Source organism: Ranitomeya variabilis, chromosome 1 (assembly GCF_051348905.1).
Source record: "Ranitomeya variabilis isolate aRanVar5 chromosome 1, aRanVar5.hap1, whole genome shotgun sequence".
Taxonomy (NCBI): domain Eukaryota; kingdom Metazoa; phylum Chordata; class Amphibia; order Anura; family Dendrobatidae; genus Ranitomeya; species Ranitomeya variabilis.
The window spans coordinates 94,715,654-94,733,634 of record NC_135232.1 but is presented as its reverse complement, the minus strand read 5'-3'; the positions used below and the strand labels follow the sequence as shown (position 1 = coordinate 94,733,634).

Genomic DNA, 17,981 nt, shown 5'->3' with positions numbered 1-17,981 from the left:
TTTGTCAGGCTTCGAGTACCTTGCGGTGCAGGACTCAGGGCTCAAGAGATCACTGAATCACACAAGGGCGGTAGTTTTCTTTTCCTTTACTTGATGGTTGATAGTACAGACTGGGGTACTGGTAACAGATAGTAATGGAGAGTGGGGCAGCCTAGAATCAATTTTTGGATAGACCTGGCCAGGTAGGTACGGAGGCTTTCCTTCTGCACTGTCCTCCGTTTTTCCTTGCTGCCTAACAGCTCTCCCTCTTGCTGATAACTGTCTGTCTCTGTTTTTAAAAACTATCCGTTGCCCGCATGGCAGGCAGCTCGAGCCTATCACAGATTCTGCTTGTTTGTGTCAGCTCCAGGCTCTGGTATGCTGCTGTGCCACTGGGTATTAGATCGGGCCATGAGACCTGGCAGTTCCCTGCCTTTGGATTTAGCTGCTGGGATTTCATTACCCACGCAACCACAGACTCCGGTATCCGGATCCTAGCGCTCAGCTCTGGGGTGAGTTTAATCACAGCTCCACTCCCCTGCTCTACTTCTCTCCTACTGACACCTGGTAAGGGGACCCCTCCTTGCTTCCAGGCATGACATTACTCCCTGTGAAGGAGACAATGCCACTGTGGCAACTGGACTATTTTTTTGGCTCTTCAGTTTATAAAAACAACCAAGCCACCCAATGCCAGGCCAGTTAAAAAGGTTGAAACTTGTAATGAAGTTGGGTAAAGGTACAGACTGTCCCAATCGAGTACCAGATGAACCTCTAATGGACCTTGGGTCTGATGGAGTAATGAATCACAAAGGTTCAGCAGCAGAAAACACCTATTTAGAGCTCACTTTGAAGCAAATTGCTTGCCATATGGTGATTTTCTAATTGGCCAATTCACAAATATTCTATTGGGCCTTATCGAATACTTGTTCTGTCTGCAGTACATTGAATATTTGAACATGTAAATGTTTTGTATAGATGGAGTTTTAGTCTCCAGATTTATTTCCTTTTGGAGGGATCAAATAACACCAGTTCTACAGTGATGGAATCCCATAGTCTACAATATTTTCTCCATCCCTGTTCTGTCATAGTCCAGCTGTAAGTGGCTGAAGGTGCAATCAGTTTATCGTCAAGCTGAGCTTATTGTGTTATAGCACAAGAGACTTTTATTCCCAATCCACAGAAAATTTCAGGAATGTATCATCTATGGAGGACAACTGCTCAATCTTGCAGAGATAATTTGATCAATTCAGAGTCTGTGATTGATATTAATGGCTGGAGATTAAGGCTGCTTTCACACATCAGGCTTTTTGTTTCAGGCTAAATCCGGCAAATTTGCTAAAAAACGGATCCGGTGTGAAAAACGGATCCGGTGTGAAAAACTGATGCACCGGATCCGTTTTTTAGGCGGATCCGGCATTCTTTACTGCGCATGTATGGAGAGAGAGAGAGAGAGAGAGAAAGAGAGAGATTCGTTCATTCACACATCCGAGAGAGAGAGATGAAATCATAGCTTCTGGGCATGCCCAATGTGTAAAAACGGATTCGGTAGCCGGAATCGTTCATTCACACATCCGTTTGATGCGTTTATTGACGGAAACGTCCCTTCAGGCTTTTTCGCCGGACAGAAAAAACGTTGCAGGGGACTTTTTTTGTGTCCAGCGAAAAAGCCTGAAGGGACGGATCCAGCACAAAACGGATGAAACGCATGTCCTTCAGGCACAATCCGGCGCTAATACAACTCTATGGGAAAAAAACGGATCCGGAGTGTAAAAAAAAAAGAGATCTGTTTTTTTCCGGATTTGCTGGATTGTGCCTGAAACAAAAAACCTGATGTGTGAAAGCAGCCTAAGCTATTTCTATTCTAAGGAAATTGTGCCTATGGAAGACCACCACTCTTAATTTACGGTATTTCCTCAGGACTGAGCACTCTTGACTCCAATTGTAATGATTGTTATAGTTTCGATAATAATGAGACATTTGTCACCTGTCAAAAAAGATGGGTGATGCTTTTTTTTTAATTTAAAGCGCCAATCCAGCATTTTTTTATTTTATTTCACTGCTGAAGTGGTGGCACTAATCTAGGTTTCCTGACCCTAGTATTATACTTTCCAGCAGCAGTCTTCAGCTCTTCCCGGTACCATCTTCTGATAGTAACTTCTGAAGGAGCGGAAGTAAGAGGTAACGGTCACAAGCTCTCAATGCAAGTCTGAGATGCTCGTTCTGGTTGTCATAGACTTACGTTGAGCTGTGACTTCCTAGAGCAATCTGGCAGGCCACAAACTGCTGGAGACAAATAGGAGTGGCGCTAATAGCAGATGTAGATGGCGACTGGGGAGTATGAGACTAGGGGCATGGAACGTAGATTAATAGCAGCGCTCCAAGGCTGCAATGAAAAAAGAACAAAAAACGCTGGATGATGCTTTAAGGAATAACGCTTATAATATAGATAGGAATTACAGAAATATGAGGTGGAGCACCTTGAAAACAAATATTAAAATACTACTATGTACGGTAGATATAAATAAGGAGATGCTGACGTTGTGAAAGACCAAATCTAATACAAGTGCAGGCTTTCATATCCTGCAGGGTCAACACGTTATTAAGGGCAAAGTTTATCTTCTTAATTACCGTACTATTGATTAAATCATAGAATGAATTCCAAAAATCATTTCAGGGACAGCGCAGTGCACCACAATCAGGTTAGCATGAGAAGAACGTTTATTCAGCCGAGTGTTAACTCACTTGGCCAGGCATTGCAAAAATCTTACTTTCCCGTCTCAAAACACCAGGAATATCTTTCGGTCATCTGCCAGCTTGTAACAAATCACAGGTTCCTTCAACAGGAAACGTAACACATGCCAATCAGATCATTCACTGACCTCTTAAGAGCTCATTCTGTCTCTAGAACAATCATGGCATTGGATATATTCTGTAGTGGTCCATTCAGTTATTCTGTGATGAAGGAGTTCATTTCTCCTTTGGGCATGCTCTCTTCCAAGTGTGTATTTTTCCAAGAAGCAGGACACAGTAAATGGTAATGTACTGTATGTTCTTTTCAAAATTTTTTCCTCTACAGTACAGTTATCCCATTTATTGTATAAATCTGCTTGTAAATCAAAAGAAAAGTTGGATTGTGAAACTATGGTCAACTGAGCCATGCTTTAAGTTTATTCATGTACAGGAAAACTTTGTAGAAATTGATTTACCTTGGAGACTGTTTATTATATTGAATCATTTGGACTCTCGTCACCTGCACCATAAAAACATCTCCAGAATCTGTCCACTGAATAAATTCATTCACATTTAGGTTAATAATTAATCTTCATTTAACTAGACTCTCTCATCTGCAACCAGGCTCATATTCTCTGTCCGGTCACTAAACTGATGCCACTACCCTGTGCCAGTCATTGCACTGGTTGTCAATCTGCTGTAGAAGACAATATAAACTTCTCACACTTTTTTAAAATACAACTCTCCATAGTGTTGCATCTGCTTCATGTGTATGGACCTCCTTATCTAGGCTCCGTGCACTGCGAGTGACCAAAGACTAACATCTTTCATATTCCATGGGTTTGTTTTTGTATTGAACTCATTTCTTTGAATGCACTTCTACAGAAAATGTAAAGCATGGTCTTAAGCATATATTCGGCTTCTTCATATACCCCACGTCATTCTACATTATCCCTTTACTTCATATTTGTGTATATTCAGATTCTGGCTTGTCACTGGATCATGCAGCTTTTTGTGTACTTCTTTGCATTTTATGGCTGGACTTTTATATAAAACTGGTACTTTTACCGCTAGGTTTTCATAGACTATACGCTATTGTGGACACTACCCTCACTTCTCTCATTTCAATTAGTTGGTAACTGGGTGATGTCTGATTTTGTCTATGTACAATTTGGGACCAGCAGTTGGGCAAAAACCAAGGCTGATGCCATCTTAATATAGTTTTGACTATAATTGTAACATAAAAAATGCTTTTTTTTTTCAACATTTTGAAATATATTTCATCAAAAAGGAATGCAGTTTGGTACTTTTCTGTGAGACCGTCAACAGCTAAGTTGGTCAGTGTTACTAACACTACTTATTTCTGTGGTTCTGTTACTAAAGCCATTGTTTCCTCGCTACAAGAATTTATTCCAAGAGTTGAAATTTGTGTCCAAATTATTGCTAAGTGGACGCTATTGAAAAGTTGATGCCTCTTCATGTAGCGCCCGCTAGGGCTGTGGGATCCTCGGGCTGGATCCGACAGTTCTTAAAGGGGTGGTCACGGCAGCAGTGAACCTGGTCTGTGGCCCTGGGCATCCAATAAAATTAATGAAATGAAGGGTATATAAGTTTTATATGGGAATTGTTTGTGACGCCACCAGTGGTGTTCGGCATTGAGTGACCGACGCTGCTTAAAGGGACCGCTGGAGCTGATGTTGATGCAGCAGAGTTGTTACAGCTCTTCACGGGTAGAGCTAGGCCCGAGGGCAGTTAAAGTGAATTAAAGTCAATGATGATGAATGTTGTAGTGCAAGGCAGGTGACGCAGCAATAATTCAGAGAACACAGCAGGGTGCAGTTTCCATTACCTTTACTTGTTAGTTGCAGGTGCAGTCCAGGGCACGGGCAACAGGTGATGATGGGGTCTGGGCAGCCTGGAAGGAATTTGGGATCCACCTAGCCAGGTGGATTTGAAGGCCTTCCTTCTGCGCAATTCTGTTAAGTTCTTGCTGCCTGAAGCACTGCACAAGTTCGTCTCCTGCGTGCTGCTCCTAACCTGTATAGCAGACAGCGTGATCCTATCACGAGCACTGCTTTTTCACTGGCAGCCCCCAGCTCTTGATCTGCTGCGGTGCATTCAGGGTAGCCACACAGCCAAGGACTCTGGCATCCTCTTTTGTCAGCGTTCTCTTCTGGGGTGAGCCTGGCTACGGCTCCACTCCCTAGGTTCTCCTCGACTTGCCTCCTCTACTCTCACTCTCCAGACTCTGACTCGTTAACCCCGCATCCAGGCCAGAACTTATAGGGAAGCTCCCCTGAAATCAGGTGTTAGAGCTCCCCCTTCTGGTCCAGAGTCAGGAAACGTGTTGGATGCTGGTATTACTTGGTAAGGGGACCCCTTTTTGCTTCCAGGCGTGACATCACCCCCTGTGAGGGAGGCAATGTCACAGTGGCAACCGGACTCCTGGGGTGCCACATTCAGACATGTAGTTACTCAACTTTAGTACCGTTAATGACTGTTTTTGGGAAGGCTACTTTTATGATAGCAAAATATCTGTGTATATTGCTCCAACAATCCTTTCAATAATGAAAAGTTAAAGATTCTTATTCCAGTGTGGAAAATCTTAATTCCATTTTGTAGGTATTAATATTCATGTTTTTACCTTAGAGGGCAAAGCTTATAATTTCGAACCGTGAGGGAAACTTTACAATCCAATTTAAAGGTGTAGATGACAGGCCTTTTAGTAGATTCAAAGAAGATGAATAGCCAGTCTTGATCTACCATTTGTCCTTATAGAATTTTCCTTTTGATGGCATTCACTCTCCATACAAACCATAGGATTATTCTGGAAAAAAAGTATTTTTTGGAAGGTACCATTCACAATTACATCAAGGCTTTTGTTTTCTCCTGATTCAAGATGACATACATATGAAATCTAAGAGATCCCATTGTACTTAATCTGCTTTAGATGCTGCCAATAGCAAAAAAACACCCCCCAAAACTATAGAACCAATGGATGGATCCTTACTGTTGATTCAAATATCCCATTGTCAGTATAAGGGGTGAAAGATGATAGAAGAGAGTTTTATCATTTCGTCTAAGACATCCAATTACCATTGTCTCTCCAAAGTGCCCTGTCTTTGGTTTAGTCTTTAGATTTTTTTTTTCCATCATCCATTCATTTAGTTTCTGGCTGTGCACTTTCACAACATTAAGTACCACTAACCATATTTTCCAATAATGAAGTCTTCTTATTAAAAACAAGGTCTCTCTGTCGCGTAATTTGTGTTTCAAGTTAAAAGTTCTGTTTGATTTACTCAAAGATTAATTTTCTTTTTCTTGCCATCAATTTCCTACTTAAAAGTCTAGATGTATTCCAAAGCTGGATGGGTCTTACATGTATCAGCTCAGTTAAAATGTGATGCAGTAAATTTATTTGCTGGGAAATCGTTAACCTACAGAATAGGTGATAAATGATTGATTGCTGGGAGCCTCATTGATCAGAAAAAAACACAAAAAGAGGGCTAAAAATCCTACAAAAATTCTAAAATTAATACCGTAGAAAGGGACTGCAATGCTTACCTGTCCAGGTATCTAAACTAGTGGCCCCCCAGGATGCAGCAAGCCCATGTGATAAAGTTGGCGGCAATACAGGTGCAAAATACTGAGGAGACAACCACTCACAACCTACCAACTAATTACTTAGTATAGAATTGCACAAAAGAGGCTTGTATAGGGCACTGGTCACGCACAAGTAAGGCACAGTGTCTGGCTTACAGCCTATTAGTGATGCCCATACTTTTAGATCAGGTGGGATGCCCAAAAATAATGGGCCTGGCTACACCCTGAAAAATGAAGTGCAAAAAACATACCTATAAATAATATGTGAGGTATTGGTCAATATATCTTTGGCCAAGATATGTAGGCTTGCAACCGAACATTAAGGTCCTCACACTAAAATTCATAGAAAAAAAAACACAAAAAGAGGACTAAAAATACTCCAAAAATTCAAAAGTTAATACCTTATAATAGGAATGCAGTGCTTTCCTGTCCAGGTATCTGAACTAGTGCACTCACAGGACGCAGCAAACCCATGTGATAAAGATGGCAGCAATGCAGGTGCAAAATACTGATGAGACCACCACTCACATCCTACCGACTAATAGGGGGTGATTGCTTAGTATATAATTGCACTAATGAGGCTTCTATAGTGCGCCTTTATCACATGGGCTTCCTTAATCTTGTGATTGCACTTCAACCTCATTGAACACCAATAGAGATGGGCGAACCAAAACAATAAAACTCACAGCTGGAGGCTGCAACCCTCAGCTGTCAATGTTAGCTAGGCTGGTTATCAAGAATATAGGGGTCCTCCTGCTGTCTTTTTAATTATTTAAATTTAAAAAAGTTGTTGGGTTCCCCCATTTTTGACAACCAGCCTTGCTAAAGCAGACAGCTTGGGGCTGGTATTCTCAGGCTGGTAGGTAGCCATAAATATTGACCCCCCCCGCAGCCTTAAAATAGCAGCCCGCAGCCGCCCAGAAAAGGTGCATCTATTACGTGTGCCAATTGTGGTGCTTTGCCTGGCTCTTCCCACTTGCCCTGTAGCAGTGGCATACGGATTAGTAATGGAGAGGCGTCTGTAAGACACATATCCATTACTAATCCTATAGTTACATGGTAAATAAAGACACAGCCAGAATAAAGTCTCTTTATTTGAAATAAAAGCAAAACTCATAACAAACAGTTATACTCATCTGATGCCTAATTCCACTGAATTCCTCGTCTTCTGTAAAAAATAAATAAAACAACAATAATCCCTCTCCTGTCCGTCGTTTTGTCCCACTCCATAATCCATGTCTGGGGATTACTAGTTTTCAACCTGGAATGTGGGAAGATGCGACCATCCGTGCTGAGAACCAATGATGACTTAGCTGCTGGGAGCGCAGCAGCGGTGACCTCATCGAGTTTACCTCTGGTTACTGAGGCTGTATTCCAACCCGGGCCAGTGAACTGCAGTGACCTCCCTCCAGTGAGATCACCGCTAGCACAGTGAGAAAAACTTAACCGGATAATTTTACTACAGTGAATTTGAACTGTCGTGAACTCGCCTCTGCACCGTGAGACTTTTTCTCATTGTGCTAGCGGTGATCTCGCCAGAGGGAGGTCACCGCAGTTCATTGGGCTGGAAATGCAGCCTCAGTGACCTGCGGTAACCTCGATGATGTCACCACTAGTCACTGATGCTGCACTCCCAGCAGCTCATTCATCATCGCTTCTCATCCTGGACAGTTGCATCCATGTAAATTGGCTCTCTTCTGGAAGTAAAGAATAGTATCTCAGAAGTATCAACTAATAGAGGTATCCAATCATTTAGGAATTTTGCAACATATTAGCCAAGCCATTCACCCATCTGCACACAACTGTTTCAGCCTCTCATCGGTACAGAATAGGATTTAGCTGGCTGAGTGGGATGCCCTTGATGCAATTTTTTTTCTGGAGGTGTGTCCTGGTCATAAAAGCTTCAATCTGCACCTCTGATGATACTTGGAGGTGTTGAGCTTACTTTTTCTAGAATGTATTAAAAGGATTGTTCTCAGGTGTTAATCTTCAGGATCTTACAGTCCCCCAGCTTCCTGTTTTCCACGGGCAGTGCGCTCTGGAAGATTGACAAATCAGAACCGTGGCGTAGTTCTGGCACTGGTCTGATCTGACTGCTCTCCAGTGTTACTCTCCAGTGTTACAGCAGCATTGGAGGAGCACAGGAACACTAAGGGCTTGTGCAGATGACCATATTTTCGGTCCAAGTGCAATCCAATGAAACATCAGCTCACGCCCGGAACAATGTTATTCTATGGGGCTGTGCATGTGTCTGTTTTTTTTTTTTTTTTCCATCGCACCTAGGCTTTCCCAGAAACTTTTTTTTTTTTTTTTTTTAAAGTCTTCTCCACATCCGAAGAAATTGGATCACACTGTGATCAAATTCTGATCAGAGTTTGATCAGAGTGTGATTAGCATAAGGGGACCCATTCTCTCCAATGAGAGAAAATACATTTGTGTGACCCTAGCCTTAAGCTGGCTGGATCGTTTGCTCTAGCTAGCTTTAGATCACTGCTTGCAGAGCTGTATTGAAAGGAGCGTGTAAGCACTGCTCACGCTTGGCCACCGCTGCTAGACTGCAGCCATGGCCAATCACTTGGACAATGAGCATTAAACAATAAAATGAAAAATCCATCCATTTTTGTGAACGAAGAGGATGTTTTAATAAGATTAAAATAGCAAAGTTGCTTGTTTTTGCAAGCAATTTGCCATTGTAACTATTATTGATCCTGAGAAAAACACATTAATATTCCTATTTGGGCATTAAAAAACACACACACAAAAATATAGAAGATAGGAATGTGCTATGTGGGGTTTTTATTATTGTTTTTCTCTTAGGTTTTTTATTTTTTATAGTATATAAAAACTTGCTTATTTTTTTACTGCACACGCTAAACTTAAACAGATCTCTTTTTGAAAAATAATGTGGATGCTTTTTTTTTCCTTTTTTTTCTGCTGCCTCAAGAATGTTAAAGCAGAAATACTTTGCTGAATTCCCTCTCCTGGCTCAAGTTACTAGGTGGTCCCAAGTTACCAGAAGTAAAATTTATAAATCTAACCCCTAGTCTAGACATTTTCCAGCACTGACTGCAGTTCAAAAAATATTAATGTCTAGCCTGCAAAGTGAAATTCCCCCCAGTGATTTTGTAAATGGCTCGAAAGTTAACCTTTTGCCAACTGCTCCTTCTATATGTGGAGGTTATTAAAAAAAATCCAGGCATTTATAAGACTGAAACACCTTGGCCTGACCCTTTGTGTCTCCTTCTGTTTATTTAGGCTTGGCCTCAGTGGCTGGAATGTGTGAGCCGGAGCGGAGTTGCAGCATTAATGAAGACATTGGCTTGGGTTCTGCATTTACCATTGCACATGAGATTGGTCACAAGTGAGTTGGAAAAAAAAGTCAAAATATGTTATTATGCAATCTGTTTTACATTGTTCCAGAGAATGACTTCCATTTCCAGCTTATTCATTGCTTTGCGTCCTTAGAGAAGCTATATTCAGTATCTCTGTAACAGCCCCCACACTCTTGGTGAGTTTTCCAATTGTGCACTTAAATACCCCTACTTATTCTTGTAGCACGTATCACTAAAAATCTTCCCTACTTGACGGCTCAATTTAAACTATGATTAAATATTATTTGGTAATATATTTACTGTCTATTAAACTTTTGGTTAGATAATACAATGCAATAATCGTATGCAAAGTGAATCTAATACAAGACATATAAATACATTTATTTTTGCTTAACCCCTTAACGACCGCCAATACGCCTTTTAACAGCGGCAGTTAAGGGTACTTAAACCACAGCGCCGTTAATTAATACACAATGGATCCAGTGCACGACGGACGCGACGTGTGGCCATCCGTCGCGATCCGTCGGCAATACAAATCTATGGGCAAAAAATGCATCCTTCGGGCACATTTGCAGGATCCATTTTTTGTCCAAAGCGACGGATTGCGACGGATGCCACATGACGCAAGTGTGAAAGTAGCCTTAGGGCTAGGGTTAGGGTTAGGGCTAGGGTTAGGGCTAGGGTTAGGGTTGGGGCTAAAGTTGGGGCTAGGGTTAGGGTTGGGGCTAAAGTTAGGGCTATGGTTGCGGCTAAAGTTAGGGTTAGAGTTGGGATTAGGGTTAGGGTTTGGATTAGGGTTGGTATTAGGGTTAGGGTTGGTATTAGGGTTAGGGTTGGCATTAGGGTTACGTTTGGGATTAGGGTTAGGTTTGGGATTAGGATTAAGGTTAGGGTTGGGATTAGGGTTAGGGGTGTATTGGGATTAGGGTTAGGTTTGAGGTTAGGGTTGAGATTAGGATTAGGGGTGTGTTGGATTTAGGGTTTTGATTAGGGTTAGGGTTGAGATTAGGGTTGCTTTGGGGTTAGGGTTGTGATTATCATTAGGGTTGTGATTAGGATTATGGATCGGGTTGGGATTGGGGTTAGGGGTGTGTTGGGGTTAGGGTTGGAGTTAGAATTGGGGGGTTTCCACAGTTTAGGTACATCAGGGGGTCTCCAAACTTGACAGCCAATTTTGCGCTCAAAAAGTCAAATGGTGCTCCCTCCCTTCTGAGCTCTGCCATGCGCCCAAACAGTGGTTTATCCCCACTTATGGGGCATCAGCGTACTCGAGATAAATTGGACAACTACTCTTGGGGTCCAATTTCTCCTGTTACCTTTGTGAAAATAAAAACTTGGGGGCTAAAAAATCTTTTTTGTGGAAACATTTTTATTTTTTATTGCATTCTGTGAAGCACTTGGGCATTCAAAGTTCTCACCACACATCTAGATAAGTTCCTTGGGGGGTCTAGTTTCCAAAATGGGTGTAATAATTATAGGGGATAACTCAGGAGACTCATTGCGTGGAACAAGACAACTACAGGACACAGTTTTATAAGTGGTAAAGTCTATATTATCACACGGTGATTCAAACAGGTGCAGAGAGAAACTCAAGTCCACAACACTTGGTGCAAATAATAAACGCAGCTTAGCAGTCTATAGGAAACTTCAGAGGAAAATGCAATCGAGCGGAAAGTTTATGAAGCACAGTTATACTTGAGGATACTTGACACGAGTAAATCCTTGTCTTAGTCCAGGCACAGATAGATGTTGTGAAATTGGATTTTGGGCTCCCCCGGTGGCCACTGGTGGAATTGAACTGGTGTGCATCATCCTCTCTGTTCACCTGTTTCCATCAGGATGTGGGAGTCGCTATTTAGCCTTGCTCCTCTGTCACTTCCATGCCGGTCAACATTGTAATCAGAAGCCTTTCTGTGCATGTTCCTGCTGCTAGACAACTCCCAGCTAAGTTGGACTTAGTCCTTGTTTGTTTTTGCATTTTGTTCCAGTTCACAGCTGTAGTTTCGTTTCTGTGTCTGGAAAGCTCTTGTGATCTGAAATTGCCACTCTGATGTTATGAGTTAATACTAGAGTCTTAAAGTAATTTCAGGATGGTATTTTGATAGGGTTTTCAGCTGACCATGAAAGTGCCCTTTCTGTCTTCCTGCTATCTAGTAAGCGGACCTCAATTTTGCTAAACCTATTTTCATACTACGTTTGTCATTTCATCTAAAATCACCGCCAATATTTGTGGGGGCCTCTGTCTGCCTTTCGGGGAAATTTCTCTAGAGGTGAGCCAGGACTATATTTTCCTCTGCCAGGATTAGTTAGTCCTCCGGCCGGCGCTGGGCGTCTAGGGATAAAACGCAGGCTACGCTACCCGGCTACTGTTAGTTGTGCGGCAGGTTTAGTTCATGGTCAGTTTAGTTTCCATCCTTCCAAGAGCTAGTTCGTATGTTTGCTGGGCTATGTTCTCTTGCCATTGAGAACCATAACAGTTTGACCGGCCTGAAAGGGTTAAATTAATTGACAGAGAAAGGAGAGAAAAGAGAAGTCTGCTGAAGATTTTTTTTTTTTTCTTCTCAGTTCTGAGTGTGCTTGTAATTGAATCTCTTGCAAGTCTGCCTATATTGCAGCCTTTCTCTCTCTCTCTCCTTCTAATCCTGGAATGGCTCTGTGTTCACCTGTTTAAAATGGATATTCAGAGTTTAGCTGCAGGTTTGAATAATCTCACCACGAAAGTTCAAAACTTACAAGATTTTGTTGTTCATGTTCCTATATCTGAACCTAGAATTCCTTTGCCTGAATTTTTCTCGGGGAATAGATCTTGCTTTCAAAATTTCAAAAATAATTGCAAGTTGTTTTTGTCCCTGAAATCTCGCTCTGCTGGAGATCCTGCTCAGCAGGTCAGGATTGTGATTTCTTTGCTCCGGGGCGACCCTCAGGATTGGGCTTTTGCATTGGCTCCAGGGGATCCTGCGTTGCTCAATGTGGATGCGTTTTTTCTGGCCTTGGGGTTGCTTTATGAGGAACCTCAGTTAGAACTTCAGGCGGAAAAGGCCTTGATGTCCCTATCTCAGGGGCAAGACGAAGCTGAAATATACTGCCAGAAATTCCGTAAATGGGCTGTGCTTACTCAGTGGAATGAGTGCGCCCTGGCGGCGAATTTCAGAGAGGGTCTCTCTGATGCCATTAAGGATGTTATGGTGGGGTTCCCTGTGCCTGCGGGTCTGAATGAGTCCATGACAATGGCTATCCAGATCGATAGGCGTCTGCGGGAGCGCAAACCTGTGCACCATTTGGCGGTGTCTACTGAGAAGACGCCAGAGAATATGCAATGTGATAGAATTCTGTCCAGAAGTGAACGGCAGAATTTTAGACGAAAAAATGGGTTGTGCTTCTATTGCGGTGATTCAACTCATGTTATATCAGCATGCTCTAAGCGTACTAAGAAGCTTGATAAGTCTGTTTCAATTGGCACTTTACAGTCTAAGTTTATTCTATCTGTGACCCTGATTTGTTCTTTATCATCTATTACCGCGGATGCCTATGTCGACTCTGGCGCCACTTTGAGTCTTATGGATTGGTCCTTTGCCAAACGCTGTGGGTATGATTTGGAGCCTCTTGAAACTCCTATACCCCTGAAGGGGATTGACTCCACCCCATTGGCTAGCAATAAACTACAATACTGGACACAAGTAACTATGCGGATTAATCCGGATCACCAGGAGATTATTCGCTTTCTTGTGCTGTATAACCTACATGATGTGTTGGTGCTTGGATTGCCATGGCTGCAATCTCATAACCCAGTCCTTGACTGGAAAGCTATGTCTGTGTTAAGCTGGGGATGTAAGGGGACGCATGGGGACGTACCTGTGGTTTCCATTTCATCATCTATTCCCTCTGAGATTCCTGACTGAATATCGTGACGTTTTTGAAGAACCTAAGCTTGGTTCATTACCTCCGCAGCGGGAGTGCGATTGTGCCATAGATTTGATTCCGGGTAGTAAATACCCTAAGGGTCGTTTATTTAATCTGTCTGTGCCTGAACATGCTGCTATGCGAGAATATATAAAGGAGTCCTTGGAAAAGGGACATATTCGTCCTTCGTCATCTCCCTTAGGAGCCGTTTTTTTCTTTGTGGCTAAGAAAGATGGCTCTTTGAGGCCGTGCATTGATTATCGGCTTTTGAATAAAATCACAGTTAAATATCAATATCCGTTGCCACTGCTGACTGATTTGTTTGCTCGCATAAAGGGGGCCAAGTGGTTCTCTAAGATAGATCTTCGTGGGGCGTATAATTTGGTGCGAATTAAGCAGGGGGATGAGTGGAAAACCGCATTTAATACGCCCGAGGGCCACTTTGAGTATTTGGTGATGCCTTTTGGTCTTTCAAATGCCCCTTCAGTCTTTCAGTCCTTTATGCATGACATTTTCCGTGATTATTTGGATAAATTTATGATTGTGTATCTGGATGATATTTTGATTTTTTAGGATGACTGGGACTCTCATGTCCAGCAGGTCAGGAGGGTTTTTCAGGTTTTGCGGTCTAATTCCTTGTATGTGAAGGGTTCTAAGTGCGTTTTTGGGGTTCAAAAGATTTCCTTTTTGGGATATATTTTTTCCCCCTCTTCCATCGAGATGGATCCTGTCAAGGTTCAGGCTATTTGTGATTGGACGCAACCCTCTTCTCTTAAGAGTCTTCAGAAATTTTTGGGCTTTGCTAACTTTTATCGTCGATTTATTGCTGGTTTTTCTGATGTTGTTAAACCATTGACTGATTTGACTAAGAAGGGTGCTGATGTTGCTGATTGGTCCCCTGCTGCTGTGGAGGCCTTTCGGGAGCTTAAGCGCCGCTTTTCTTCCGCCCCTGTGTTGCGTCAGCCTGATGTTGCTCTTCCTTTTCAGGTTGAGGTCGACGCTTCTGAAATCGGAGCTGGGGCGGTTTTGTCGCAGAGAAGTTCCGATTGCTCCGTGATGAGACCTTGTGCTTTTTTCTCGCGTAAATTTTCGCCCGCCGAGCGGAATTATGATGTTGGGAATCGGGAGCTTTTGGCCATGAAGTGGGCTTTTGAGGAGTGGCGTCATTGGCTTGAGGGGGCTAGACATCAGGTGGTGGTATTGACTGACCACAAAAATCTAATTTATCTTGAGTCCGCCAGACGCCTGAATCCTAGACAGGCGCGCTGGTCGTTGTTTTTCTCTCGGTTTAATTTTGTGGTGTCCTACCTGCCGGGTTCTAAGAATGTTAAGGCGGATGCCCTTTCTAGGAGTTTTGAGCCTGACTCCCCTGGTAATTCTGAACCTACAGGTATCCTTAAGGATGGAGTGATATTGTCTGCCGTTTCTCCAGACCTGCGGCGGGCCTTGCAGGAGTTTCAGGCGGATAGACCTGATCGTTGCCCACCTGGTAGACTGTTTGTTCCTGATGATTGGACCAGTAAAGTCATTTCTGAGGTTCATTCTTCTGCGTTGGCAGGTCATCCTGGAATCTTTGGTACCAGGGATTTGGTGGCAAGGTCCTTCTGGTGGCCTTCCCTGTCTCGAGATGTGCGAGGCTTCGTGCAGTCTTGTGACGTTTGTGCTCGGGCCAAGCCTTGTTGTTCTCGGGCTAGTGGATTGTTGTTGCCCTTGCCTATCCTGAAGAGGCCCTGGACGCACATCTCGATGGATTTTATTTCGGATCTTCCTGTTTCTCAGAAGATGTCTGTCATCTGGGTGGTGTGTGATCGTTTCTCTAAGATGGTCCATTTGGTTCCCCTGCCTAAGTTGCCTTCTTCTTCCGAGTTGGTTCCTCTGTTTTTTCAAAATGTGGTCCGTTTGCATGGTATTCCGGAGAATATCGTTTCTGACAGAGGTACCCAATTCGTGTCTAGATTTTGGCGAGCATTCTGTGCTAGGATGGGCATAGATTTGTCTTTCTCGTCTGCTTTCCATCCTCAGACTAATGGCCAGACCGAGCGGACGAATCAGACCTTGGAGACATATTTGAGGTGTTTTGTGTCTGCAGATCAGGATGATTGGGTTGCTTTTTTGCCTTTAGCGTAGTTTGCCCTCAATAATCGGGCCAGTTCTGCCACCTTGGTGTCTCCCTTTTTCTGTAATTCGGGGTTTCATCCTCGATTTTCTTCTGGTCAGGTGGAATCTTCGGATTGTCCTGGAGTGGATGCTGTGGTGGAGAGGTTGCATCAGATTTGGGGGCAGGTAGTGGACAATTTGAAGTTGTCCCAGGGGAAGACTCAGCTTTTTGCCAACCGCCGGCGTCGGGTTGGTCCTCGGCTTTGTGTTGGGGACTTGGTGTGGTTGTCTTCTCGTTTTGTCCCTATGAGGGTTTCTTCTCCCAAGTTTAAGCCTCGGTTCATCGGCCCGTACAAGATATTGGAGATTCTTAACCCTGTGTCCTTCCGTTTGGACCTCCCTGCATCTTTTTCTATTCATAATGTGTTTCATCGGTCATTATTGCGCAGGTATGAGGTACCGGTTGTGCCTTCCGTTGAGCCTCCTGCTCCGGTGTTGGTTGAGGGCGAGTTGGAGTACGTTGTGGAAAAAATCTTGGACTCCCGTGTTTCCAGACGGAAACTCCAGTATCTGGTCAAATGGAAGGGATACGGTCAGGAGGATAATTCTTGGGTGACTGCCTCTGATGTTCATGCCTCCGATTTGGTCCGTGCCTTTCATAGGGCTCATCCTGATCGCCCTGGTGGTTCTGGTGAGGGTTCGGTGCCCCCTCCTTGAGGGGGGGGTACTGTTGTGAAATTGGATTTTGGGCTCCCCCGGTGGCCACTGGTGGAATTGAACTGGTGTGCATCATCCTCTCTGTTCACCTGTTTCCATCAGGATGTGGGAGTCGCTATTTAGCCTTGCTCCTCTGTCACTTCCATGCCGGTCAACATTGTAATCAGAAGCCTTTCTGTGCATGTTCCTGCTGCTAGACAACTCCCAGCTAAGTTGGACTTAGTCCTTGTTTGTTTTTGCATTTTGTTCCAGTTCACAGCTGTAGTTTCGTTTCTGTGTCTGGAAAGCTCTTGTGATCTGAAATTGCCACTCTGATGTTATGAGTTAATACTAGAGTCTTAAAGTAATTTCAGGATGGTATTTTGATAGGGTTTTCAGCTGACCATGAAAGTGCCCTTTCTGTCTTCCTGCTATCTAGTAAGCGGACCTCAATTTTGCTAAACCTATTTTCATACTACGTTTGTCATTTCATCTAAAATCACCGCCAATATTTGTGGGGGCCTCTGTCTGCCTTTCGGGGAAATTTCTCTAGAGGTGAGCCAGGACTATATTTTCCTCTGCCAGGATTAGTTAGTCCTCCGGCCGGTGCTGGGCGTCTAGGGATAAAACGCAGGCTACGCTACCCGGCTACTGTTAGTTGTGCGGCAGGTTTAGTTCATGGTCAGTTTAGTTTCCATCCTTCCAAGAGCTAGTTCGTATGTTTGCTGGGCTATGTTCTCTTGCCATTGAGAACCATAACAGATAGATATGCTTATTAGACAGTTCAAATCATATTTTAGCTCAACCAGGGAGGCCTGGTTAATAGTCTCAGGTTATTGCAAAGCAGCAACAGCTTACATGACCAGCAAATGCAGATGGAAGTAAACACGAACAGCAGATGGAGGATTACTGGAAACTTGTGTATGCAGCAGGAACTCAGAGCAGAGTAGCAGGATCACCACACAGGTTCACAGGAGCAGGTGTATAGCCAGGGAGTAATCAGAGGTCAGGAGCTGGATGCAAGGCAAAATACTCTAGCACAGACTGAAGGCTGGGTGGAGTTTTATAGCAGGAGACACAGTGCACATGAGACCAAAGACGCCATCTTGAAAAAGGGCAGTAATGCCCAAAAGGTAAAAAATGTTCAGAGTCCTGACATTACACCCTCCTTAGAAGCGGCCTCAGGACGATCCAGGACCTGGTTTCTCAAGGAATCTCTGATGAAAACGAGAAATCTTCTGTTGGGCATTGATGTTTTCCACAGGTTCCCAAGAGTCTAAATCAGGGGGATATCGCTGCCTTCCTATCAGATATTGGAGCTGATTCCTGCGAATCCTGGAATCAACAATTTCCTCCACCACGAATTGTTCTTGCCCATCAATCACCACAGGCTGCGGAGGTGGCACAACACGTCCCTGGAAGGTATTAGGAGATACAGGCTTTAGTAAAGATACATGAAAAACTGGGTGTACCTTCATAGTGCTAGGCAGCTTCAGCCGGCAGGCCACAGAGCTCACAATACCGTTGATCTTGAAAGGGCCAATGAATTTCTGTCCAAGTTTTTGTGAAGGAACGTTTAACTTCAGATTCTTAGTTGCTCCTACCTTGAACATGGGTGCAGGTTTACGGAATCTATCAGCCGAT

At 43.5% G+C, this 17,981-nt stretch overlaps 1 protein-coding gene across 2 annotated transcripts in view; it reads left to right on the top strand.

Annotated features, from left to right (window-relative positions):
* Window positions 1–17,981, top strand: part of ADAMTS6 (ADAM metallopeptidase with thrombospondin type 1 motif 6) — a 363,879-nt gene that overhangs the window by 171,131 nt on the left and 174,767 nt on the right. For both annotated transcript variants that reach the window (XM_077286170.1, XM_077286161.1), the window contains one exon: window positions 9,568–9,673. In XM_077286170.1, the coding sequence (XP_077142285.1) occupies window positions 9,568–9,673 (106 nt within the window). The remainder of the gene's footprint in view (window positions 1–9,567; window positions 9,674–17,981) is intronic.